Here is a 22,286-nt window from a genome sequence, read left to right as displayed (position 1 = left end):
CAACAGCACCGACCTCAATCTCATGTTTCTCTTCATGGCGAGGCGTATAAGGAACACAGAAACCAAGATCGTCAAACTCAGTTTCCCCAACTTGAGTCCCTAAATCATCCGGACTCAAAGAATCAGGGACACAAGTTGTAGGAGAAGGTGAATTAGGAGGAGGTGACTCATTATGGTTAGGATTAGGTGAGTTAAGGACTGATTTCGATTCATCAAATTCATCATCTGATGAACCAAAACTGTACCAATCAAGAACGCATTGCAAGCACTCTTTGGAACAATTTGCATGTGGCTTTTTCATCATGAAAAAAGATGAAGATTTGAGAGTAATGACTGATAAGAAGAGATTTGTGAAAGTTGAAACACAGATCTGAAAGTTTAGAGAGAAGAAAGTTGGAGGCGGCGTGTATTAGAGAGGGAGAGGATTGAGGGAGATTAGGGTTAATGGGGAAGGATCTGGAAGAGGGGAGTAAATAGGGAATGGGTAGTTGAGGGGATAGAGTAAATGTGGGTAGTTCAAGCATTGGATTTTTTGAACGGTTTTGGGGTACATGGGGGTGGGCCTCAGATTTTTTTGGAGGGAGTAATTAGTGGGTTGGATTGGGTTAGGGGAAATATTAGTGGGTTGGATTGGGTTAGGGTGGGTTTTGATGGAAAATTAGTGTGGGCCAACAATGGCATTTTTTGTAAATATTGAGTTTTAATTAGGATAAAATGGGAATATCATTTGCCAAATAAGGAAAGTGGTAGTGTGGATTTGAATGGATGAAAATGGTATAGTGTTAGTGTGGAGTTGAATGGAGGGAGTATATATATATATAACTGGGTTGAAGTGCTGGGGATGCGGCACGTGTCAACCCAGCATTAAATACAAGTATTAATTACAGCTGGACATTAAATATAAACATAACAAATGCTACATAAATTTCAGCAAAGTATTAATTAGAGTTAATAAATGTAGTATAAAATTACAAATAACAATAACGATGAATTTTCAATTTATATAAAAAAAAGTTTTGATAAAAATTATAAAATGTAAAACATTACATTAATTGCGAAAAATGCTTTAAATCGAGTATACTTTCATTATATTTATTGAAATATTTTGATATGTATAGATGATTAAAGTGATTATCTCACACTGAGTTAGATTTACTTAACGAAAAACATTTTGAGAAAGTTATAATATTTAGACCATTAAATCCATCAAGAAAAATATATTTGGAAGAGTAATTTTATTTACTAAAAACAAAATTTAAAGATAACTATTAAGAGATAAGTTTTTATGATGTGATAATGAAAAAAATTATATTAGACGAGTGATAATGAGATAACGAGTGACATATTTGAAAAAATTATGAAAAGCTTAATGAAAATACATTTGAGATAATGTGATAACGAGTGGAGATCTGTACTTGAATGATGATTTTTTGTACTTTTTCTAGTAGGTTAAGATGTGGTTATATTTTGGTACTAATTATGAAAAAGTTAATATTTTGGTTCAGATTTCTAATTATTGATTATGTTGGTACTGATTATAAAAAACGGTCATTATATTGGTATTGTTTCTCAATTAACCCTATTTTATATATAGTTATTTAAAAACAAAAGGTGAAAATTTCTTATAAATATGTTGTTTGACACATAGCATATGCAAGACATACACAATCAAAACATTCAATAAGTTGAACTTTGACCATAAATGTTTGATATATAAACATCACACGTTATACAAAAATTGAAAAATGCATCAAATTATATTCACATCATTTTGAACAAAATATTAATTTATTTGGAACATAACGTATCGTGAAATGATCTAGCTTAAAACTTAATGTTGATTGTTGCATTATTCGAATACATTTATTTTAATTAATACTCCCTTTGATCCACACCAAATGTAACACTTACCTAAAACGGACAATCCACACCAAAGGTAACATACTTTATTTGGCCCACAATATTACAAAATAGTCCTTTTACACATTTCATATTTACACAAAATGTCATTACATACCTCACATATCATCTCACGATTAAACCCACAATTACATGGCTCATCTATTTTTCCCTCTTTAGGCTCCGTTTGGCAAGACATTTCAGGTACCTGATTTGGTCAAAGTAGCTTATTTGACCAAAATTTCAGGTACCTTATTTTTTGTAAGCGTTTGGCAAGTAGCTTATTTAACCAAATAAGCTACCTGAAATGAAATGCTACCTAGAGTACCATTTGAGATTTCAGGTACCTGATTCGGTTTGATTTTCCGTTTTTACCCTTTAAACCTATACAATTAAATAATTATCATATACTTTTACGTCATTTCAACAAAATCAGTTACCTTTTCAATTAGTTTGTCAAACAATTTTTTTTATATAATAGCTACCTTATCAGTTCCTAATTTTCAGCTAACTTATCAGTTACCTTTTCAGGTTTCAGTTAGCTTTTCAGTTTTCAGCTACCTTTTCAGGTTTCAGCTACTTTTTCAGTTAGTTTTACCAAACAAAGCTTTACCCTTATTTTTTCCACCTTTTCTTAAATACTCAAATTTTCCAAAGGGAAAAATTGGTGTGGATCAGAGGGAGTATGATATTTGATAAGTTACAAAATTATTTATATAATAACGTTTATCATGAATAGCTAACTATCACTTATTAGTCATAACTAATATTGTATGTATTTTATTTTAAAACATTAAAGTTAAACCTAAGAAAATAAGAATTGAGAAAGTTAATTTATTTTTATTTAAAAGTAAAGATATTAAATGTCATATATGAATTATGTTATTTTTCTTTAATTATAATAATAAAATTTTCAAACAGGCCGCGCGAAGGGCGGGATACTACTTAGTTTGATATAATTTCTGGGAACACTTGCTCGGATTTAATTAAACAGATTTTCTAAAATATTACTCCGTAGTTTTAATTAAACAGATACTGTCAGTGTAATTAATACCCCCATCAAATGCTATTAATTTGTGATTAATTTGAATAAAGTGACCAAATTTTCAATTGGGGTTTGGAGAAATGGTAGAGAGTATTGTTGTACACTACACTAACAGAAATACACAAATAAGATCATACAACCAGTTGTATATTAGCATTATACAACTGACTCATTTATAGTATATTTAACTGAAGCCCAATTTAATAGAGTATTTGTTAAACAAAACACTCTCCTTCTCCAAATCTCAGTGTAACCAAACGATTATTGCAACCCCCCCCCCCCCTAAACCTCTAAACTCCACTGTTCTCTAATATGGAAGACTTCCATACTCGTTTAAGTCCAACTAATTCCGATTTTTCAGCTTCAATGTCTATGAACTCGTAAATTAAATTCACATGAAAAATACGAGCTATTATAAAAAGAATATGAGCTATTATAAAAAGAATAGGAGTTTAAACTTAATTGTAATGTACTTTCGAAAATACGAGCTATTATGAAAAGAATACGAGCTTAAACTTAATTGTAATGTACTTTCAAAAATCCAAGCTACTATGAAAAGAATACGAGCTATTATGAAAAGAATACGAGCTTAAACTTAATTGTAATATACTTTCAAAAATACGAGCTAATATGAAAAGAATACGAGTTTAAACTTTCAAGAATACAAGAAGATGTAATTTTGAATTGTTTTTCCAAAGCCATTGATTATGAGTTAAATGTTTCAATTTCCATTGAAATTTCATGCTCCTTTGATGTTCATGTTCCATTGATGATGATGATACATATGGTGTTTCATCCGCCTTCGAAACTTCCTCCACTATTGGTAAAAATTGATTAAATACTTATTAATTATGATTGAAGAAGGAGAGAAATAATAGTTGATAGATTAATTTAATGGGAGAAGATGATTAATTAACTACATAATGAAGAAAAGATGGAGAGAGGGAAGAAAGATATGGAAGCAGTTAGAGAGAGAAGAGGGTTGAATTGAATTACGTAGTATTGTTTTAGGTTTTAACAAAAATAAATAAGAAAGACTAAAATAACTTTGGATGTACAATAACATTGTACATTGGATGTATAGTCTATGAACTGTGAGAAATAGGGTTTGCGAAGAAGACTGTTCTTACACCATTGACGTGGTCATGATCTTTTAGCGCACGCTGCTTGACGAAACCATCAATGACCCTGAACTCTTAATGAACCGACTACGGTTTCGTATGCCACAAACAAACCACCCATGGAGCTATGGTGGTGTCGTCTTGGTTGCGTGAACACTGCAAACCACAAGCGCCCCTCAACTATTTCATCCTCACTTGTACCCAACTCACTAGCTAAGCCATAACTCTAAGCTTGCTTTTTTTTTTACTAAGAAAAATAACTTATAATGTCCCAGTCGATTCATAACTCTAAGCTATGGCTTAAAAAAAAAAAAAACAAAAAAAAAACAAAACTTGATCATTTACCAAGATTTTCTTTGAAAATGATTATTTTTTGAACTTGTAGTTGAGAGTTATATTCAGTCAAAGTCTTTTAACAAAATAAATTGTCAAATGACTCCGGTTACAATTTCGAAAGACAAAATAAATTGTCATTACGAAAACTTAAGTTTGGGAAAAGAACTCCGTTTTCTGAACTCGTAATCACAGTAATCAGTTATGAGTAGTCATTTTTGTCCAAGAAAAGAGGGCACAACTGTATAAGTGATAAAATGAAATAGTTGAGGAAAATAAGTTAGAAAATTCCTTAAAAAATGACCTCTTGAATACGAAATTTTTTCATTTGGCTCTTTAAGGTCAAAGCAGTGTAATTATGAATATTTTTGAAAATAAATCTAAAATTATGACAAGTATATGATACCAAAACATTAACATTTGTGTAAAAAAATGATTTTAACAAAAAAAAAAAAAAGTTTCATTCCTCAACTTAATTTTCATTCTTTAACACAAATTTTCACTTTAGACGACACTATCCGTCTAAAGCTGTAGACGTTTAGTGTCTCTTTTACAAAATGAGAGTGGATAGTGCAAATGGGTGGGAAATTGATACCCCACTTACCCTCCCATTTGCATTTTGTGAGAGGGTTACTATCCGTCTATATAACTTTAGACGGATAGTGCATTTACAATGAGATGGATTTTAGCCAAACTCAATTAAAAGTGGATGATCTGAAATACAAATTTCTTTCCAGCAAGTCTCATTGAAAACGGACATATCCGTCACAAGCTGAAGAGGGGTCGAGCAAATGGATAGTGCAAGTGGGGGCAAAATGGATACCCCCACTTGCCTTCCACTTGCATTTTGTGAGAGGGCAACTATCCGTCTTTAGCTTGTGACGGATAGTGGCCGTCTTCAATGAGACGGACTGATACCCAAATGGGTAAATAAGACAAAAGCAAAATGCCTAGGGAGTAGCATTCTGCTTTTGTCTTATCTATCCACTTGGGTATTACTTGACCCGTCTTAGCTTGTGACGGATATGCCCGTCTTCAATGAGAATTTGTGATTTCTTTTTTACACTGGAGAATTTGCGTTAATCAATCAATTAGTCTCACTATAGATGAATATATCCGTCTTATAGTTATAGAAGGGCTAAATATCTACTCACTCTAAGCATAAGACAAGCAACAAGTTACTCCCTCTGTCCTGGTGATTTGTTGTCCTTTTCCATTTTTGGGTGTGTCGGTCATTTGTTGTCTTTTCTATTTTAAGAATGAATTTAATGAGTAATTGGCCCCATCCCTTTCCTTGATCTTTGTGTCAAAACCAAAGGACAACAAATGACCGGAACGGAGGGAGTACATGATAGGGCTCAAAAATGTCGCCACTTTAAACATTCTCGCTTGTGACCGTCTTTTTTTAAAAATCTTTCACAACCCCTTCTCCACTTGCTCTCCCACTTACAACTTGTGAACACTCTTTTTAAAGTGACGAAAAGTATCCCTCTTGTTGAAAAAGTTGTGTAATAAATAACACAAATAGTGTGTTCTGACTATTCTCAGATCAAAGCTTTGTTCTTTTTCAAAGAAAGAAATGTAAGAAGCTTTTCTGATATTTTTTTTTGGGAATGGTTTTCTGAAATTTTCTTGCAGGAGTACTACACCGGCAAATTGGCAATGACAAATACGGAGTATGTTGGTAAATAAAAAACACAAAAAGTAGACTCATCATCGCGAGCAAATTTCGGGGACACACTTACCTTAGTTGAATTATACAGAGTTGTTATTTGTGGCCTTGTGGCTTCACTAATGGAAATTGACAAATTTCAGGCTCTACTAACAAGATATGAAGACAAGCTTCTGGCAGTACATAAAATAACATGCCCGTATTTGTTACTGGAAATTTGCATCTCAATAATTTGTTATGAACGCAAACAATTTTTAGAATGGGAGTGCTGCTGCCCAGTTTTAGTACCAAGGACTTCCAAGTCATAACTTACAGCAGTACATATACTAGGATTCTCAACCGACACAATTAAGCGAAAAAAAAAACGAAGAAAAGAAAGAAACAGTACCGGTTCCAAAACAAATATAAAAAACCCGGAAACAGCAATTTCTGATCGCAAAGCAAAACCCAAGGAACTTCACTTGACTTGACTGGCGAGAAATCTGTTTTCTAGTTTCTAGGTGTTGCCCACTCAACTCTGAGAATGAGATTATCATAACCATATCCATTAAGCTTATTGATAGCTCTCTGAGCATCTTCCTTATTGACAAAGTTCACAAACCCAAAACCTCTACTCACACCTGTCTTCTGGTCAATAGCAACATATACGCGACTAACTGCACCAAATGGACGGAAAAGCTCTTGCAAGTCGGGCTCCCTTGTATCCTCTGATAAGTTGGTCACTCTCACAGAATTCTCCTCATTTCTACGCCTCATGTCGCTTCCGGCTGGTCTCTCGGCCCCAGCTCTCATGCTTGGAGGCACATAAGCCCCCTTTGTTGCACTAGGCCCTGCGGGGCCGGCATCGACAGCGGGCTTGTCAAGAGCAACATCACCCTGTGGGGCCAGGTCCTTGTAGGGACACCTGGATGTCCAATGGTCACCTTTTTTACCACATGTCCTGCACAACATGAGGGCACCACCGGTTCCTTTACTTAGCTGCGCCAAGGGATCACCCGCCGCCTTACTTTCTTCTTTTTTGGTACCTACAGTAGCTTTTTGTCAATACTCCGTAATAGACAGAAGTACAAAGATTAATCATATAAATAAATTTAGAGAAATGTATAAAAATATATGATTAGTAGATCAAGAAAACCAGTTGTCTCGACTCCTCAGTATGGGTGCAATAAATGTTGCAGCAAAGTCTGAAGTCAATACATTTAGGGCTCGCTTGGAATGGGAGTAATTATTAAGGGAGTAATAGAGGCTAAAATAAGAAGAAATGGAAGGAGATTGGTGATTTGTGGTGGTTGTGGAAGGTGGAAAGAGGTGGTGAGGGAGGAATTATTACCTCCATATGAAGGTAATTATTACCCCCTTAATGGATAGACTATTACACTATCTTCCTCCATTTCCTCTCCAACCTCCATCACTTTCCTTCATTTTCTAGTTCATTTAAGCTCTATTACCCTCTTAATAGTTACTCCCATTCCAAGCGAGCCCTTAAGTGTAATTGTTAGTGAGACAGCTTTCACTAAGCGCTCATTAATTTTGTCATCATAACTCATTAAACCTTGCAACACCCTGTAACCCATTGTTTCAAATTCATCCTTTTGTTTCTCTCTTTTCAAAACCCACCCTCACTACAATAACCCATCACGAGCACCACCAGCCACCTGACCTGCTGAACCTCACCACTTTCCTTTGACAGCCACCCCCGCTCCCCTGAACGCAATTAATGTTAGAGTTATTTCCTACCTAGGACAAAAGCTTCATCAAGCCACAAAGATGGCGATTTCCTTCCTTCAGTATTATTTCGCTAAATACATATGATGGTAATGGGGTCATTTTAGATCATTAAGTCATTGAGAGATGCAGAAAAGAGCAAAGGTTAATTAATTTTTGTCGTGTAAAAATTTATGTATTTTATCCGGCAACACCCGGCATCAGAAAATCACATCCAATCCCCTTTGGGGAATAAGTAGAAAAATGATTAATTGAGAGATGCAGAAAAGAGAAAGGGCTAATTATTTGGATAATTAAACGAGTCATTAAAACATACATAAAAGTGACTATACCTTTTAAAGGGGAGTGAGTGTTGTGGTGGCTGTCAGGCTGACACTAGATGTATGGTGATTAAGGGGAGAAGGGAGTGTATGACCACGTGGGTTGTATGGTTGAGAAGATAAAAGAGCGATAGGTTGAGATTGGGTTGATTCACTATGAGATTTCCTCCCCTAAATGCACTTTCTTTTCCACCTAATCGAGGCATTCGACAAGCTACGAAGACTATAATTGTACCATGTCACCTGCGACCCGAGCCAAAAGGAACTGATATGCTATAGCTATGAGCTTAATTGCTTACGCCTAGATTTCGAGCTAAACAAAAAGCAGGTTATTCAAGGAATACCAAACCCCTTTTGCATCAGACCTCAATCCTTCAAAACAATCTACTATAACTAAAACTTAGCTCAGTGACTTTTCAAAAAATATCCATCTCAAGTATAGGAAATGTCAGCATGCCGCTACACCACATAATCCAAAAGATATCAACTTTCTCTAGAATGTCATAGCGAAGTCACAGAAAATATCAGAAAACCAACACATAACATACATAATACACCAAAACAACAGAATTATAAAAACCCAAGCTTTGAATCACCTGACTAAATACTCCACGGATTAAAATTAGGTCCTAGCACACAACAGAAAGGACAAATCATTAACAGACACCAGCCACAAACAAACGTAAAAACCCCAATTTAGTACATGCAACCCGCGTTCCGGGACTGTGAGAAACTAATATCACATAGCTATAAGTTTGATTGCCTCTGCACCAGTTTTTGAGCTAAAGAAACATGAGCCAATTCTAGGACTAATAAACCCCTTTTGCATGAATTTAATCCAGTCTGTTTCTCCAAAACAATCTACTAGATCGAAAATTTAGCTCAAAGACTATCAAGGACACATCTATCATAAGTTCAAGAGATGTCATCGTGCATCTACAACACCAAAGTTCCAAAAGATCGCAACTTTCACAAGAATGCCAACACCAAACTTCACAATAATGCCATCACCAAGTGACCAGTAATAAATAAGTGAGAAAGCAACAAGAAAAGAGCGAAAAAAATACCCAGTCAATAAAATTATCAAACAAAACCTTCAAATTAAACAATTAATCAACAAACTCATCAAAAGCAAGCTCACAAACACAGCATAAAACAGTCATAAAAACCTATCACACAAATTCAAAATTAAGAACAAAAACACAAGGAAAAACCATTAACAAACACCCACATAACAGTACATGCACTCGCATCCCGAGCTGATCGGGACATCATGCATTTATGAGTTTAATTGTTTGCTTATGCTCAAGTGTTCAAGCTAAAGACAAATGAGATAACTCAAGATATATAAACCCCTTTCATATTGGATCCTGTTCCTCGAAAACGATCTCACCTACCATAAGTTCATGATATATCATCATGAAGCTAAATCACACAAATCACAAAAGATCAAAACTTTCACAACAATCTCATTCTCAATTGACAAAAAATTAAAATTAAAGAACAACATACCGCAAAACAAAAAAATTATCAAACCAAACCTTCAAGTTATTATAATAAACTAATCAAATTAAGGTAACAAACACAACGTAGTAGAACACCTATAAGAATAGATCACACAATAAACCCAATCAATCAAATCATGAACCAAACTATTACCTTCGTTCAATTCATTAGTTTACCATTGATTAAAATAAAATAACCCTCACAAAGAATTAAAAAAAGGTAAACAAATAATCGTGACGGAACATGAAAATCAAAAACACAGAAAAGTCCATCAAACCTGGAGCCTGAGGACGTTCAAGGTAAATCTCCTCAGTAGAAACCATGGTAAGACGACTACCAACTTCCTCCTTAACCGCATCACCAAACTTGGGCCATGACCTTCGCTCCACGGCGCGTTTACTCAGACGCGCCTTCGCAAGCTTGCGCGTGCGCGTGGTGGTAATGATCTTAACCTTATTACCTTCTTCATTAAATTTATATTCAATCACTTTCTTGATGCCATTTTCATCTGGACCAATTACTTGTTTTGGTGGCAATAGAAAGTCCAAATCTTCGCCATCTTCTTCTTCGAGCTCTCCCCATCGTAGTTTTCGCGGTTTCTCGGTTTCGACACCCATGATTTTCGCAGGGTTTGTGGGTGGTGACGGCGAATTGACAGAGAGCAGGGATGGAATTAGGGTTTGTGAATTTGGGATTTGGGGTGATATGGGGGGTGTAAAATTTTGTAGTTTATGGCCAGTGGATATAAATATAATTGAGGATTGGGCTTGTTTTTTTGATACGTTGATGAGCTGATGACTAAATGGGTGGGTTTAAAATCAACCCGACTCGAAAGAGGGTAATCTAAGATCCTAATTGCTGAACTCGAATTGACCGATCCGAAAATGACCCGAGCTTTCATGGATCCGTAAGAGACCCAACCCAAAATTATTCGATCCGAAACCACTCAACCCGACAAAACATAACTTTAATTGACCTCAAAAGACTTGAAATCTTTTTTTTTTTTTCTCTTAATCATTGACCCCGAAAATGACCCGACCCAAAATAACCCAACCCGTTTGACCCGAAACACACCCGACCAACAAACCCAAAAACGACCTATAAATTGAATGTCTTGTTAAAAGATCCTGAATAAAAGAGATTGTTACAGATATAGTTGTTGGATGACAAGTGAAACAAGATGAGACAAATGATCAAATAACTCATGAAAAACATTACAAAATTAGAAAAGTAAACAAATGAGTGAGATAGGGCTGCACATAAAGTAGACCGGACCGGTACACCGGACCGATCCGGACCGAATACAATCCGGTCCGGTCTCCGGGTCCATAAATATATTGTGACCGGTCTCCGGTCCAAGCCAAAAAAATCATCTTAAATTACCTTTAAAAATAAAATCGGTTTCTGTCCGGTCCGGTCCGGGTTCCCACCTAAGTACCTAACGGTACGGTCACCGGGTTTGGAATATGGCATTGTCCGGTCCTGTAGATACCTCATTTCTGCACCTCCCGCCAAACACCTAGTGATGATTGGGCCGCACGTTCGGTACATGGAACGATTTATGACAGTTCGTAAGTTTATCGTCAAGTGATACCTCAAATACTTGTGTCTACCCCTTGGTTGTCATCTACGCGCCATTACGCCCGTTTTGACATTAATTAGAGTTCATTTGGAGTCCGGGTAAAAAACCGCTTCATTTTCTAATAAACCGTTTAAAATGCCGAGTCGGAATGTCCTAGAATATTACGGATATTTATTCCATAATTTAATTTTATATCTTTTGGCAAAATATATCCCGAAAATCTTCCTCCGTGTGATTAGTATAAATAGGGACCTTTGTTCCTCATATTTCTCACGCGAGTGTCCGCCCTTCTCTTCTCCCTTTGCATTCTAAGACCGTGCTCTAAGCTTATTGACGTCTACGTGCTTGATCAATCGACCACATAAGCTCGGATCCTTCTGAGTACCAGTCACGTTGCATGACCGACCAATTTGACCAACTACACCTCAATTAATCAATCAATTTAATCTAAATCCTCTTACGAGGGCACTTTCTTCATACATTCGAGTCGAGCAATCGCTAAACGTTAACTTAGTTAATCTCGTTTCGTCAAACATGTAAGTCTGAGGGTGTAAATCCCATCTTTTATTATTGTATTTTATTTTTGTACCAATTAATGTAAGATTTACGTCAAAAGTATGCTTAAAACCGATTTCTAAAACCCCTTTGTTAAACTATTTTTACGGATTAACAGTAGGCAGACGTCGAGAAGAAACGCAGCAACTGCTGTGCCTCTTCGAAGAGTCGCAGCATCTGTTGCGCCTCTTCCAGAGGCTGCCGCAGTTCCTGCTTTTCTTCTTCTTCCTCGCCTCTTTGTTAATTCGTTCCTTTTCCTTTGTTCTTTTTGTTTTCTTCTTATCCATTCGTATATAATAATTTTAATGCACATATTCATAAATATATCGCTTTAAATCCGACTTAAATCCCTTATAATCAATATTTGCGGGTTTTTGTCATTAAATCAAACCCGGATTTTGGAGATTCGATTTGTTCATATCCAGTCTCCGGAATTCGACCTTTGAACATATTTTCGTTGTTTATTTTCCGTTTATCACGCCTTTCAATTAATAAAGTTTAACCTAATTAATTTGTAATTAGTTTATAATTCGTTTTAATTCGTTTTAATTTGTTTTTATCGCTTTTATGACGAATGCATATGTAAATAATGCGTTACATCACTTTCATCCGAGTCGAGTATCGATAATCAACCATTAAATCCACCAACGAACACTAACAATTCGCAGTTCTGACTTCACAGCCAGAACTCACCTCAGGAACAGACGCAGTGACCACCACGCCTCTTCCAAGAGATGCAGCATTACTGCGCCTGTTCTGGGTTGATTTCTGCCTCTGAACTTCCGTTCTTGCTTTGACCTAATTCATTAGTTTACATATTAATTGACTATTAATCCTAATATCACTCTAATCTGTCCGTATTTTCTTCCCTATTTATTTTCTCTTGTTTTTCTCAAATTATCCGTCTTAAATATATTTTTGACTTAAATCAATTAATCCATTGTAATTATTGTAATTTTTAATTATTGCATTTATTTATTCATTGTATTGGATGATTTATTTATTTGTTTTCATATAGTTAATTCTAAACCCTACTTCGACATAATTGTTTGCTAATTATATGCTCACCGACTTAGTTTAATTCACATGATAGGATCAAAACGTTGGATGTTGCATTGCATGCATGTAATCGACACATATCGAGTACAAACGATTTCCCTAATCATTAGTAGAGGCCGCTATCGAGGCGGGTGAGATTAGGTTTTCATTAAAAGGACTTCCTAATACGTACCCTCACCCCTTACTCCAGATCTCTGTGAACATCCGTGTTCATTGGCATCCACGAGAGTCATTCTAGACATAGAATGCTAAGGGTAATGAGTTCTTATTGTCTATGTCACTACTTTGTGTCTTGACATGACGCAAAGTATTCGAACGATTTCCAATTTTCCATAATAAATTGGTGGTGACTCCACAAATGCAAACGCTTGTTTCCCAAGCGCCCCCGTGGGCCCCCCGTGTCCACAGTTTGGCGACTCCGCTGGGGAGTAATACACTTACGTGTTGCCAAGGGTGAAACTTGAACATGGTTAGGGAATAGTTTATATGAGACAGTTGTCGGTTTTCATTACTCGACCTTCTTAGATCGTTTTATTCGGCCTTCCTAGGCCCAACCCAACCCATTCAACCAATCGTCCCGTCTGGACGGTCCAAATTCTTATCTGGGCCTAAGGATAGATAGCAATTGATGTCAACCATACCATGATGCTTACTCATGTTTGTATCAAGGACTTTCACTACTCGAGGAAATGGACTAGGAACCGACCTTACTCATGTTTGGCACGGACCTCTCCACAGACCAGGGTTTGATTGCTCGGTATGGCAACCACCCTTTAAAGCCAAAACCCTTCTAAATGCACTCAGCATACCGTTATAATGCCTGTATGAATGCTTGTATCAGATGTGATCACCATTTTGTAAACAAAACCATGACGAAATTTTAAAATCAAAAACCATTTTAAAAATGTAAATACTTTCAAAAATGGCCTAAATTAGCGCAAAATGAGTCGAAACTCTGCCCAAATATCCAGTCAAAATTCGGGCCTAAAAACCCATTTCAATCGAGTCAACACTCCCACAACTACACTACAGTTGTCTAGGACAAACATTTCAAATCTTTGTCACTTTCAAACCCTACTTAACATAAGTGGCACACTCCCACTCCCACTTCACAAGTCGAGTCTTTTCTTTGAGTAAGTGTGCTAGAATGGTCGATCATATTTTGATTCGTCGTCAATCTCTTATCCAGTTTCCAAGATGCCTGAAACTAGTACCACAAGTGCTAGTCGTCAACCTCCAAATGGTAATGATCAAATCCTAGCTGCGCTCGCTCGTCTCCAAACAAGCCAAGACCAAGCATATGATCGCTTCAACGCCATTGAAGGCCGAATTGTTGCTCTAGAAACTAGACTCCCTCCTGCAGAAGACGATATTCCTAGCGAAGTTGTGCACGATAACCTTCCACCCTTCATTGGACAACAAGAAACCAACCCTCCAATAGGTCTTACTGAAGCTGAAAAGCGACTCCAATATTTGGAGGAGCAACTAATGTACCTTAAGGGATATGACATCTACAGGGAGAATAATCGCAAGTATGAGGCCGTGAATGCTCAATTTCCAACCAACTTCAACATGACTGACATCCCGAAATTCAAGGGGCATGAAAACCCTTTGAACCACATTCGTGCTTTCAAAGACTACATGTCTATCAAAGGCATCAAACCTGAGATGTTCTTAAGGATCTTTCCTTCATCTCTCGACACCATTCCTAAGCAATGGTTATACTCTTTGGAGCACAAGAAGATTGCCACTTGGAATGACGCCGCAATTGAATTCACTAAACAATACGCAGATAATGCTGAAATCCAAGTCAACATGCGCACTCTAGAGGTTCTTAGCCAAAATGAAAAAGAAGGCTTCACCGACTTCCTAAGTAGGTGGAGGAAGACTAGCACACAATTAGTTGAACGTTGATGAAGCTACCCTTGTGGAAAAATTCGTGGATAACTTAAGACCCATTTATGCAAACCACTTGAGGTACCAAAACATTAAGACCTTCAAAGATCTAACTGTGCTAGGAACGAGAATTGAAGATGACATCCGTAAAGGGCTCTTGTCCAAAATGGTAGGTCGTGGATATCAAGGCTCAACGAGTCGTTCTTATGGGTCTACTAGCAAGACTGATGAGGTTAACCTTCTCGAATCATCAAAGAAGAATAACCCACAAAGGAAGTTTACAAACATTGGCGATACATACTCCAATGCTCTGAAAAGGTTGATGAAACAAGGTAAACTCCAACCCATAGGACCTACACCTGACCCAGAAAAGAAGTCCAAGTTCTGGGACGAAAATGCATACTGCGAATATCATAGAGGTAAGGGACACGATACAGAGAAATGCTTCAAGCTAAAACATGTCCTTCAGGACATGATCGAAGATGGTCGTCTACCTATACCTCCTGGAGGTAAGCCTAATAATAATCAGAATCCTCTTGGAGTTCTGATGATTCCAGATGAAGAATCCACCTTGGATTGTTCACACCTCATTTCTCCAATCGAAGATGAGATTCATGCATTAGAAGATGAGAGGAGTTACTCCACCATTTCTCCTACCATCGCCGATTTCATTGCATGGGCAAGGAGTGTAAGTAGGCAAGTTTCAGAACTGGAAGATGTAGTAGCATCCCTCCGCAATCCAAGCATCATACCCAAGGAGAGCGTGCCACTAAATCTGTCTTAAAATTCTACAATGCAAGAGGTAGTCGCCATGGTTGACAGTCTAGTCGACCAAATAATCAGTTTAGAAGCCGAAATCATCAGATTGAAGGAGCTCAATAGCGTCAACGGAATATGGGCCGATGACGATGAAGATGAATACCTCAATGAACACTATCTCATTAAGGTTAGTGAGGATATAGTCAAGGCTAGCAAAGATCAAGATATAGACCACCTTACTCGCTCAGGGCGTCCATATCAAAGTGTTTCTCAGAACGGCCCTATAGCTAATGGTCCAGTTACTAACACCAATGTTATCACCCCAACTGATGGCGAAGATACATCTACTGACCACTTGCTAAAGCAACTACATAAGACAAAGGCCGATCTTTCAGTCTGGCAACTAGTGGCAAGTTCATTTCCTCATCGCCAGGCTTTAATGCAAGCCTTGGCTAAATTGAATGTAGCACACAACTCTACGCCTGACGACGTAGTCAACTTGGTCTTCCAAGATTCAACTAAGTTAAGTAACCCAGTTACTTTCTCAGATGAGGATTTGCCTCCCTTCGGCGCCAGTCATAACCTAGCTCTGTACATTACCGTCATATGCTTAAAGAAAAACGTGCCAATGACTTTGGTAGACGATGGCTCCGCAGTCAATGTCATACCATTAAAAACGGCATACAAATTGGGCATGAAAGAATCAGATTGGACTCCTACTAACCAAGGTGTTCGAGCATACGATGAAACACGGCGTAAAGTGGTAGGACTAGTTAACCTCACCGTAGCCACATGGCCGATTGAGCGAAAGGTTAACTTCCAATGAGTGGATATCGAAGCATCATTCAACATACTTCTGGGAAGACCTTGGATCCACGCTTTCAAAGCAGTAACATCCACCTTGAACCAGAAAATCAAGATCCCACTAGACGGCAAAGTAGTGACAATCACTTCGTCACCTATCAAGGCAGTGATAGAGAAGATGTCAAACAACCAAGTAGTCACAGATCCAGTATACGAGCTTGGGGGCTTTCACACCATAAACCTTGTAGAAAGTGAACTGGCACCTTTATACTTCAATCCATACTCCAATTTAGCGGTCAACCACATACTCAAGTCTCAGGGATACTTCCCGGGAATGCCACTGAATCCTGTCAAGAAAAATACCTTTGCACCTTACAAAGAAGGAAACTCCCAAAGGATACCATTGGGATTGGGATACAAACCCACGAAAAAAGAAGCTTTGGAGATGCTCACTCAATTCAAAATCAAAAGAACAAGGGAATCCAAATGCGACCCTACCTCCCTACCCTAAATGGATACTGATAACCGTCGTTGTGAGTACCAAAGATAAAATTTATAATTCCTATTAAGACTAACCTAGGCTAGTGGTAACAGGGTCGAACCACAAGGAGGCAGATGTAAATTTTAGTTGATTTATGTTTAGTCTGAGGTAACTATTGTGGGGATTGAATTGAATTGGTCTACAGCTAAAAGTGAACAAAGATAATAAACTAAATAAACGATTTAAACAGATAAAAGAAGGGTACTAGGATGGTCGGTTCATTATAGCTTCGGCGGCAGCAAACTAAGTCGGTCTGAATCAAACACAGGTAAGGCGGGAGATAAAGAGGTCCTCTCGGTCTACTCTTAACAAATAGCATCTTTCGATCTCGCTATAGGTCCCTAATGTCACTAATACTAACTTTCGTCCTGAAAATTGACTAACGGTCTAAACTATACCTATCTTTCGATCTTAGCACAGTTTAGTCGATTTAATTGATGGTCAAATAACTTTCCCTATCTTTCGATCTAATGGGTCGGTCACAAAATAGGTATCTAACTGGTCGCATGCATTCGATTCGTTAAACACAAGATTAAATTCAATTAAAACGAAAATAAAACCTTACGAGGTCAGTCGATCGACTGACAATGTTAGTCGATCGACCAACACGCGAGACAGTCCGTGTCTAATCTAATGCCGCCTATGCCATAAATCGCCTACATCCTAGCACTATAGAATTAGCTACTCATGATGAAAGTGATAACAACAATAAAACTAATAACGATTCATCAATTCATGCTTAAAGTAAATAACAAACAAATATAATACGATAATTGGCTTTCGGGATACTAACTAGCAAATCTATACTAATGATGAAAGTAAAACAATAAACTGGAATTAGGGCGAAAGGAATACCGAGATTTCAGAGGAAAGATTAAGAACAAGAACAGAATTCCAATGCTAAAACGATGTTCCAAACCCTAATTACTCGAATGAATAAAACTGAAAGTTACTGTGTGAAATTGTGATAAAAACTTCGATGATAAACTGAATGTTCTATGTTACGTTATATAGCAAAAAAAACGTAACATCTTATTTCCTAAACCTAGCATCATGGGCTTGCGCTTTCTCGGTCTTCTAAATCTCGTCTGGAATAGCAATCTGGTCGATCGATCGATAAGGTGGTCGATCGATCGCTCCTCAAAGAAACAAGAGCTTCGAACCCGAACATTGGTCGATCGACTAAGGGGATGGTCGATCGACTAATGGAGCTGCTACTTGACTTCTTGAAACTCGTGGACTTGTCTTTTGGGCCTTGGATTGCGCACCAAGCTCGTTCCTTAAGTGATTCCTTTACGTCATTTGCAATGCAGTTTACTCGGGGACGAATTTGTCTTGATTTCCCGTTGAATTCTTCACATTTCTGCAATAATATACAAAATACGGAAGTAGACGGAAATAGGGAGAAATGTAGCATAAACTACAAGAATGAGCTCTGAAATGCGTGTAAAATGGGATGTAAAACATCATATAAATAACACGCATCAAAGTTCCCCAAACCAAACCCTTGTTTGTCCCCAAGCAAGAACTAGACTCGATCTAATGACCTAATGGAACGAGTTCAATCTCAGAGCGAAATGCAAACTGTTAAGCCTAAACCAATTTAATGCACAACCAACAATCAACTAGTAACGTGAATCATGCAAACGAGTTATGAGGTCGTTAGAGATCACAACAATCAAATCAGTAGAGACTTATCAAATTGGACTCTCGCGGGTCGCTCAAATCACTCAATAAGCACAGGTGATATATATGTAAGATAGAAAGAATTAATTTTGTAGTGACTCTCACCTAACTACGACCTATGAAAACATGCCAGCAATAAAATATGAAAATGACCTCTACGACCGTACATACGCATTCCAACCAAACAGATGACCAATGACACATGCCGAGGTATATATGGGATATGTGAGGTATGGGTAAGAAGAGGCAAAACATTTTATGGTAAAGTGGAGGTACAGGTGATCAAGCTAGTACCAAAACGGAACCAAGTGGCAACATCCAGCTTCTTGCTCATAATCAAGCGAAACGGTGTTATAGCAAGCACAAAACTCACAATCTCCAAACTATCAAATCAATAAACTCCCCATAGGATATCAATGAAACATGGGAGCAAAAATCGCCAAAAGATAAGGATTAAATTATGCGAATTGACTTCTTCCTCGAATCTCAGTCGATCGACCATATTTGGCAGTCGATCGACTGCTTAAACAGTACAGAACCTCTTTTTTCATTTCTTTTTCGAATCATTTTTTTCATTTTTTCTTTCTTTTTCTTTTGTTTCTTTCTTTCCTTTTTCATTTTCCAATCATCATCTCAACAGAGCATATGCCACCAAAAATGAGTAACAATCCCAAGAACACAGACTACTTGTAACACCCCCATACTCCGAGTGCCTTACCAGGACCACTCAAGTATGAAGACGCCACCATCTCGGTCGCCCGAGGTATGATAATCAAATAGACAAAACAGAAACAACGTTTATTATAAGTAGTTTAATGAATAAATACAATCCTCAAAACCAAACCAAAGTACGATACAAGATTCTCAAATGACTCGTTCTAATCGAAATGTAGAATAAACTAAGGCTACAAATGGAAGACTCCTATCATCATGTCGTGGCATCCCAAATATCCCAGTACTCATCTCAATACCGCTCAACAATCGCTCACCACCCCGAATGGATCACCACAGTTTTAAAACATTTAAACGGGGTCGATCTAATCACACAATCAATATAGATAACAATAATAAGACAAACAGACAAATGAACCACACACACACACACACACACACACCAACTCCCATCATCTCAATACGACCGTCCACCGGACCCCCACCAGCTGGGGGACCGCAGCCGTTCCCACCTAAGCCCCGCTCATCGTACGAGCGATAACCCTGTCCATTAATGTGCACATCCCCTTTCGTGGCGGGTTCCACGAAGGGCGAAACTAGGGCGTGAGATCACTCCCGCAAGTGACCCCACTCGGTAGAGAACGCATCTCGAGAACCATCACAAACACAACCACAATCACAATCACAATTACAATTACAATCATCATATCAATCAACTAACTACAGCACATCACCAATATCCCATTATGGGACTAATACTGAGTAGGAAATCCTACCTGGAAAGCACAACACGCAGACGGTATCTACAGCTGTCTCAAAACGCCTCTTCTATGAACTCTCCTCCTACCATACAACACATAGATACTACTATTCAATTACTATTCATAAAAACCCCCAATTCCTAAATTAGGGTTTCACTAATCTTAACAAAACATTATATAAATTACATTAAAAGCTTACCCTCGACGCAAGGAATCCAACGACACAAACTACGATGCAAACCGACCGTCTGAACTCCGGGAATTGTCAAGAACGCGATTAGGAAGAAGACAAGTTGCTTTCTCTCTTAAACAGGTTTTAGGTTTTGTAAAAAGTGATTTAGAACAAAGACGAATTGGTTTAAATACCTTAATCGCGTAATTAACAAAACCCGAGAAAACTCCCCCGATAAACCGGACACTCGATCGAGTACCCAAGGTACTCGATCGAGTACCCCCTACTCGATCGAGTGCCCCACTACTCGATCGAGTGCCCAACAGTCGAAACTATTTTATTCTCGCAACATACCCTTACTCGACAGAGTAAGGGCTACTCGATAGAGTACCCCCCCAAGACCATAAATACGGAGTATTACGGTCTTCCCTCCTTAAAAGGAACTTCGTCCCCGAAGTTCAACCCATACATAAAAACAAACATGCTAACTCGATCAAGACACAACAACGTAACTAAGAACTCGAAACAAAACTCCAACCCAAACATGAACTCGTAACACCAACTCCACTAACTATTCCTACCTCCACAACATGGCTCACGATATCGTATCAACTCCTCATATATATATCTCTCACGACACCAACTCCATACATAACCAACTACCATCCTCTAACGCTGCTAGCTCCATAATATCATCCACTATCAAGTCCAAAATCAAGACACTCATAGACATCAAACGGGATGTTACATTCTACCACCCTTAAAAGGAACTTCGTCCTCGAAGTTTACTCACACTCATAATCTCATCATCCAACTCAAACACTATCGAAGTATTCTCGCATTCCTAACATCAAACTACTACAAGCACGTCCGTGACCTTTTAACACTATCAACCACAACATATACAAATCTATATCTTATGCTATACCAACACTCTTCTTCCAAATATATTACCATATGCACACCCATCAAAATCTCTTTTATCACATCCTACTCCTCTTAAGATAAATGTTACGTCCTCGTAACTCACTAACACTAAATCCTAGATACATCTCATTACTCTATTTACCACCACATGTGTAAGATAACCGTTTATAAACCAAACACTTACCATGCATATATCCAAGGCTCTCTTACTTAAACATTTCTCATAACTCAACTCATTTGGCATACCACCTAACCTATACCATAAAACTCGTAGCAAAATCACCATACTAACTCTCCATTATTTCTGCAAAACAACATACCTCTCTATGTAAGGCACTTATCTCCCAGAAGCATAACTCACGATCCACACTCGTTATGTACACGCACACTAGATCATCAAGTTCTTTCTTCCATTACCGCAAAACTCATATACAACTTAACATGACACTAATTCCCAATACCCTACACTCACTGTCTCAACAAAAGATTATGAACCACCTGCATCTTTCGGGTCATTACCACACATGTTCTACGACTCACTTGCCATTACCATGTCTACTGAAATCTTAACTAGAACAAGATCATAATTATTGTAACGACCTCTCACAACCGTGTTCCATTAACAGAATATCACTATACCATGACAACAACGAAGACATATACAACTCTATTCCACATCATACTCTACCCTCATTCTCCAACTGAAACTTGTAAGAAATATCAGCAAACAAAACAACAGTTCATGTATAACTGGTATGTACTTTCGAAAACTCGTATCATAGTAATCTCGCCTACTCCACCACAACAGGTGACGACATCGCAACACCACCACCAACAGCCGCATCGCAGTGCGAAAATACCCGCATCACAACACTAAATATCGTGCCCGGATCACCACCCGAGGCACCACAACCACATCAATAGACATCACAACTGCATACGATTCCCATAAACACTGACTGAGCATAACTTCTCGAGAAAGAAAAACTTACTCAAATCCACTTTATTAAATCACCACGCAACACATTATATGGATAAACAGATAAGCATCTCATGAACATCATCTCTACCATTTCACGGAATACACATGTGTTATTAATACACATAAAATTATAACTAGCCATGTCAAATTAATCAAATTATTACCTTTTTGGACATCATTCAATTAAATTACCGTGTCCAACATATATATATTACAGAACATTCATAAATTAACTTTATAATTATCACACCATACCACTTCTTGTGAGG

General features: G+C 37.7%; 1 protein-coding gene across 1 annotated transcript; it reads right to left on the bottom strand.

Moving 5' to 3' along the window:
- Window positions 1-6,272: 6,272 nt before the first annotated feature.
- On the bottom strand, window positions 6,273-10,401 carry LOC141643084 (uncharacterized). The gene is made up of 2 exons (XM_074452114.1): window positions 9,899-10,401; window positions 6,273-7,095 (listed from the first exon to the last, which is right to left on the bottom strand). Exons 1-2 carry the CDS (start codon window positions 10,236-10,238, stop codon window positions 6,560-6,562), a joined length of 876 nt encoding a protein of 291 aa, XP_074308215.1. The 5' UTR covers window positions 10,239-10,401; the 3' UTR covers window positions 6,273-6,559.
- Window positions 10,402-22,286: the final 11,885 nt, after the last annotated feature.

The sequence above is a fragment of the Silene latifolia genome, chromosome 2 (assembly GCF_048544455.1).
Source record: "Silene latifolia isolate original U9 population chromosome 2, ASM4854445v1, whole genome shotgun sequence".
NCBI classification, from domain to species: Eukaryota; Viridiplantae; Streptophyta; class Magnoliopsida; order Caryophyllales; family Caryophyllaceae; genus Silene; species Silene latifolia.
The sequence above is the reverse complement of the archived record's forward strand: the minus strand, read 5'-3'. Positions and strand labels throughout refer to the sequence as shown.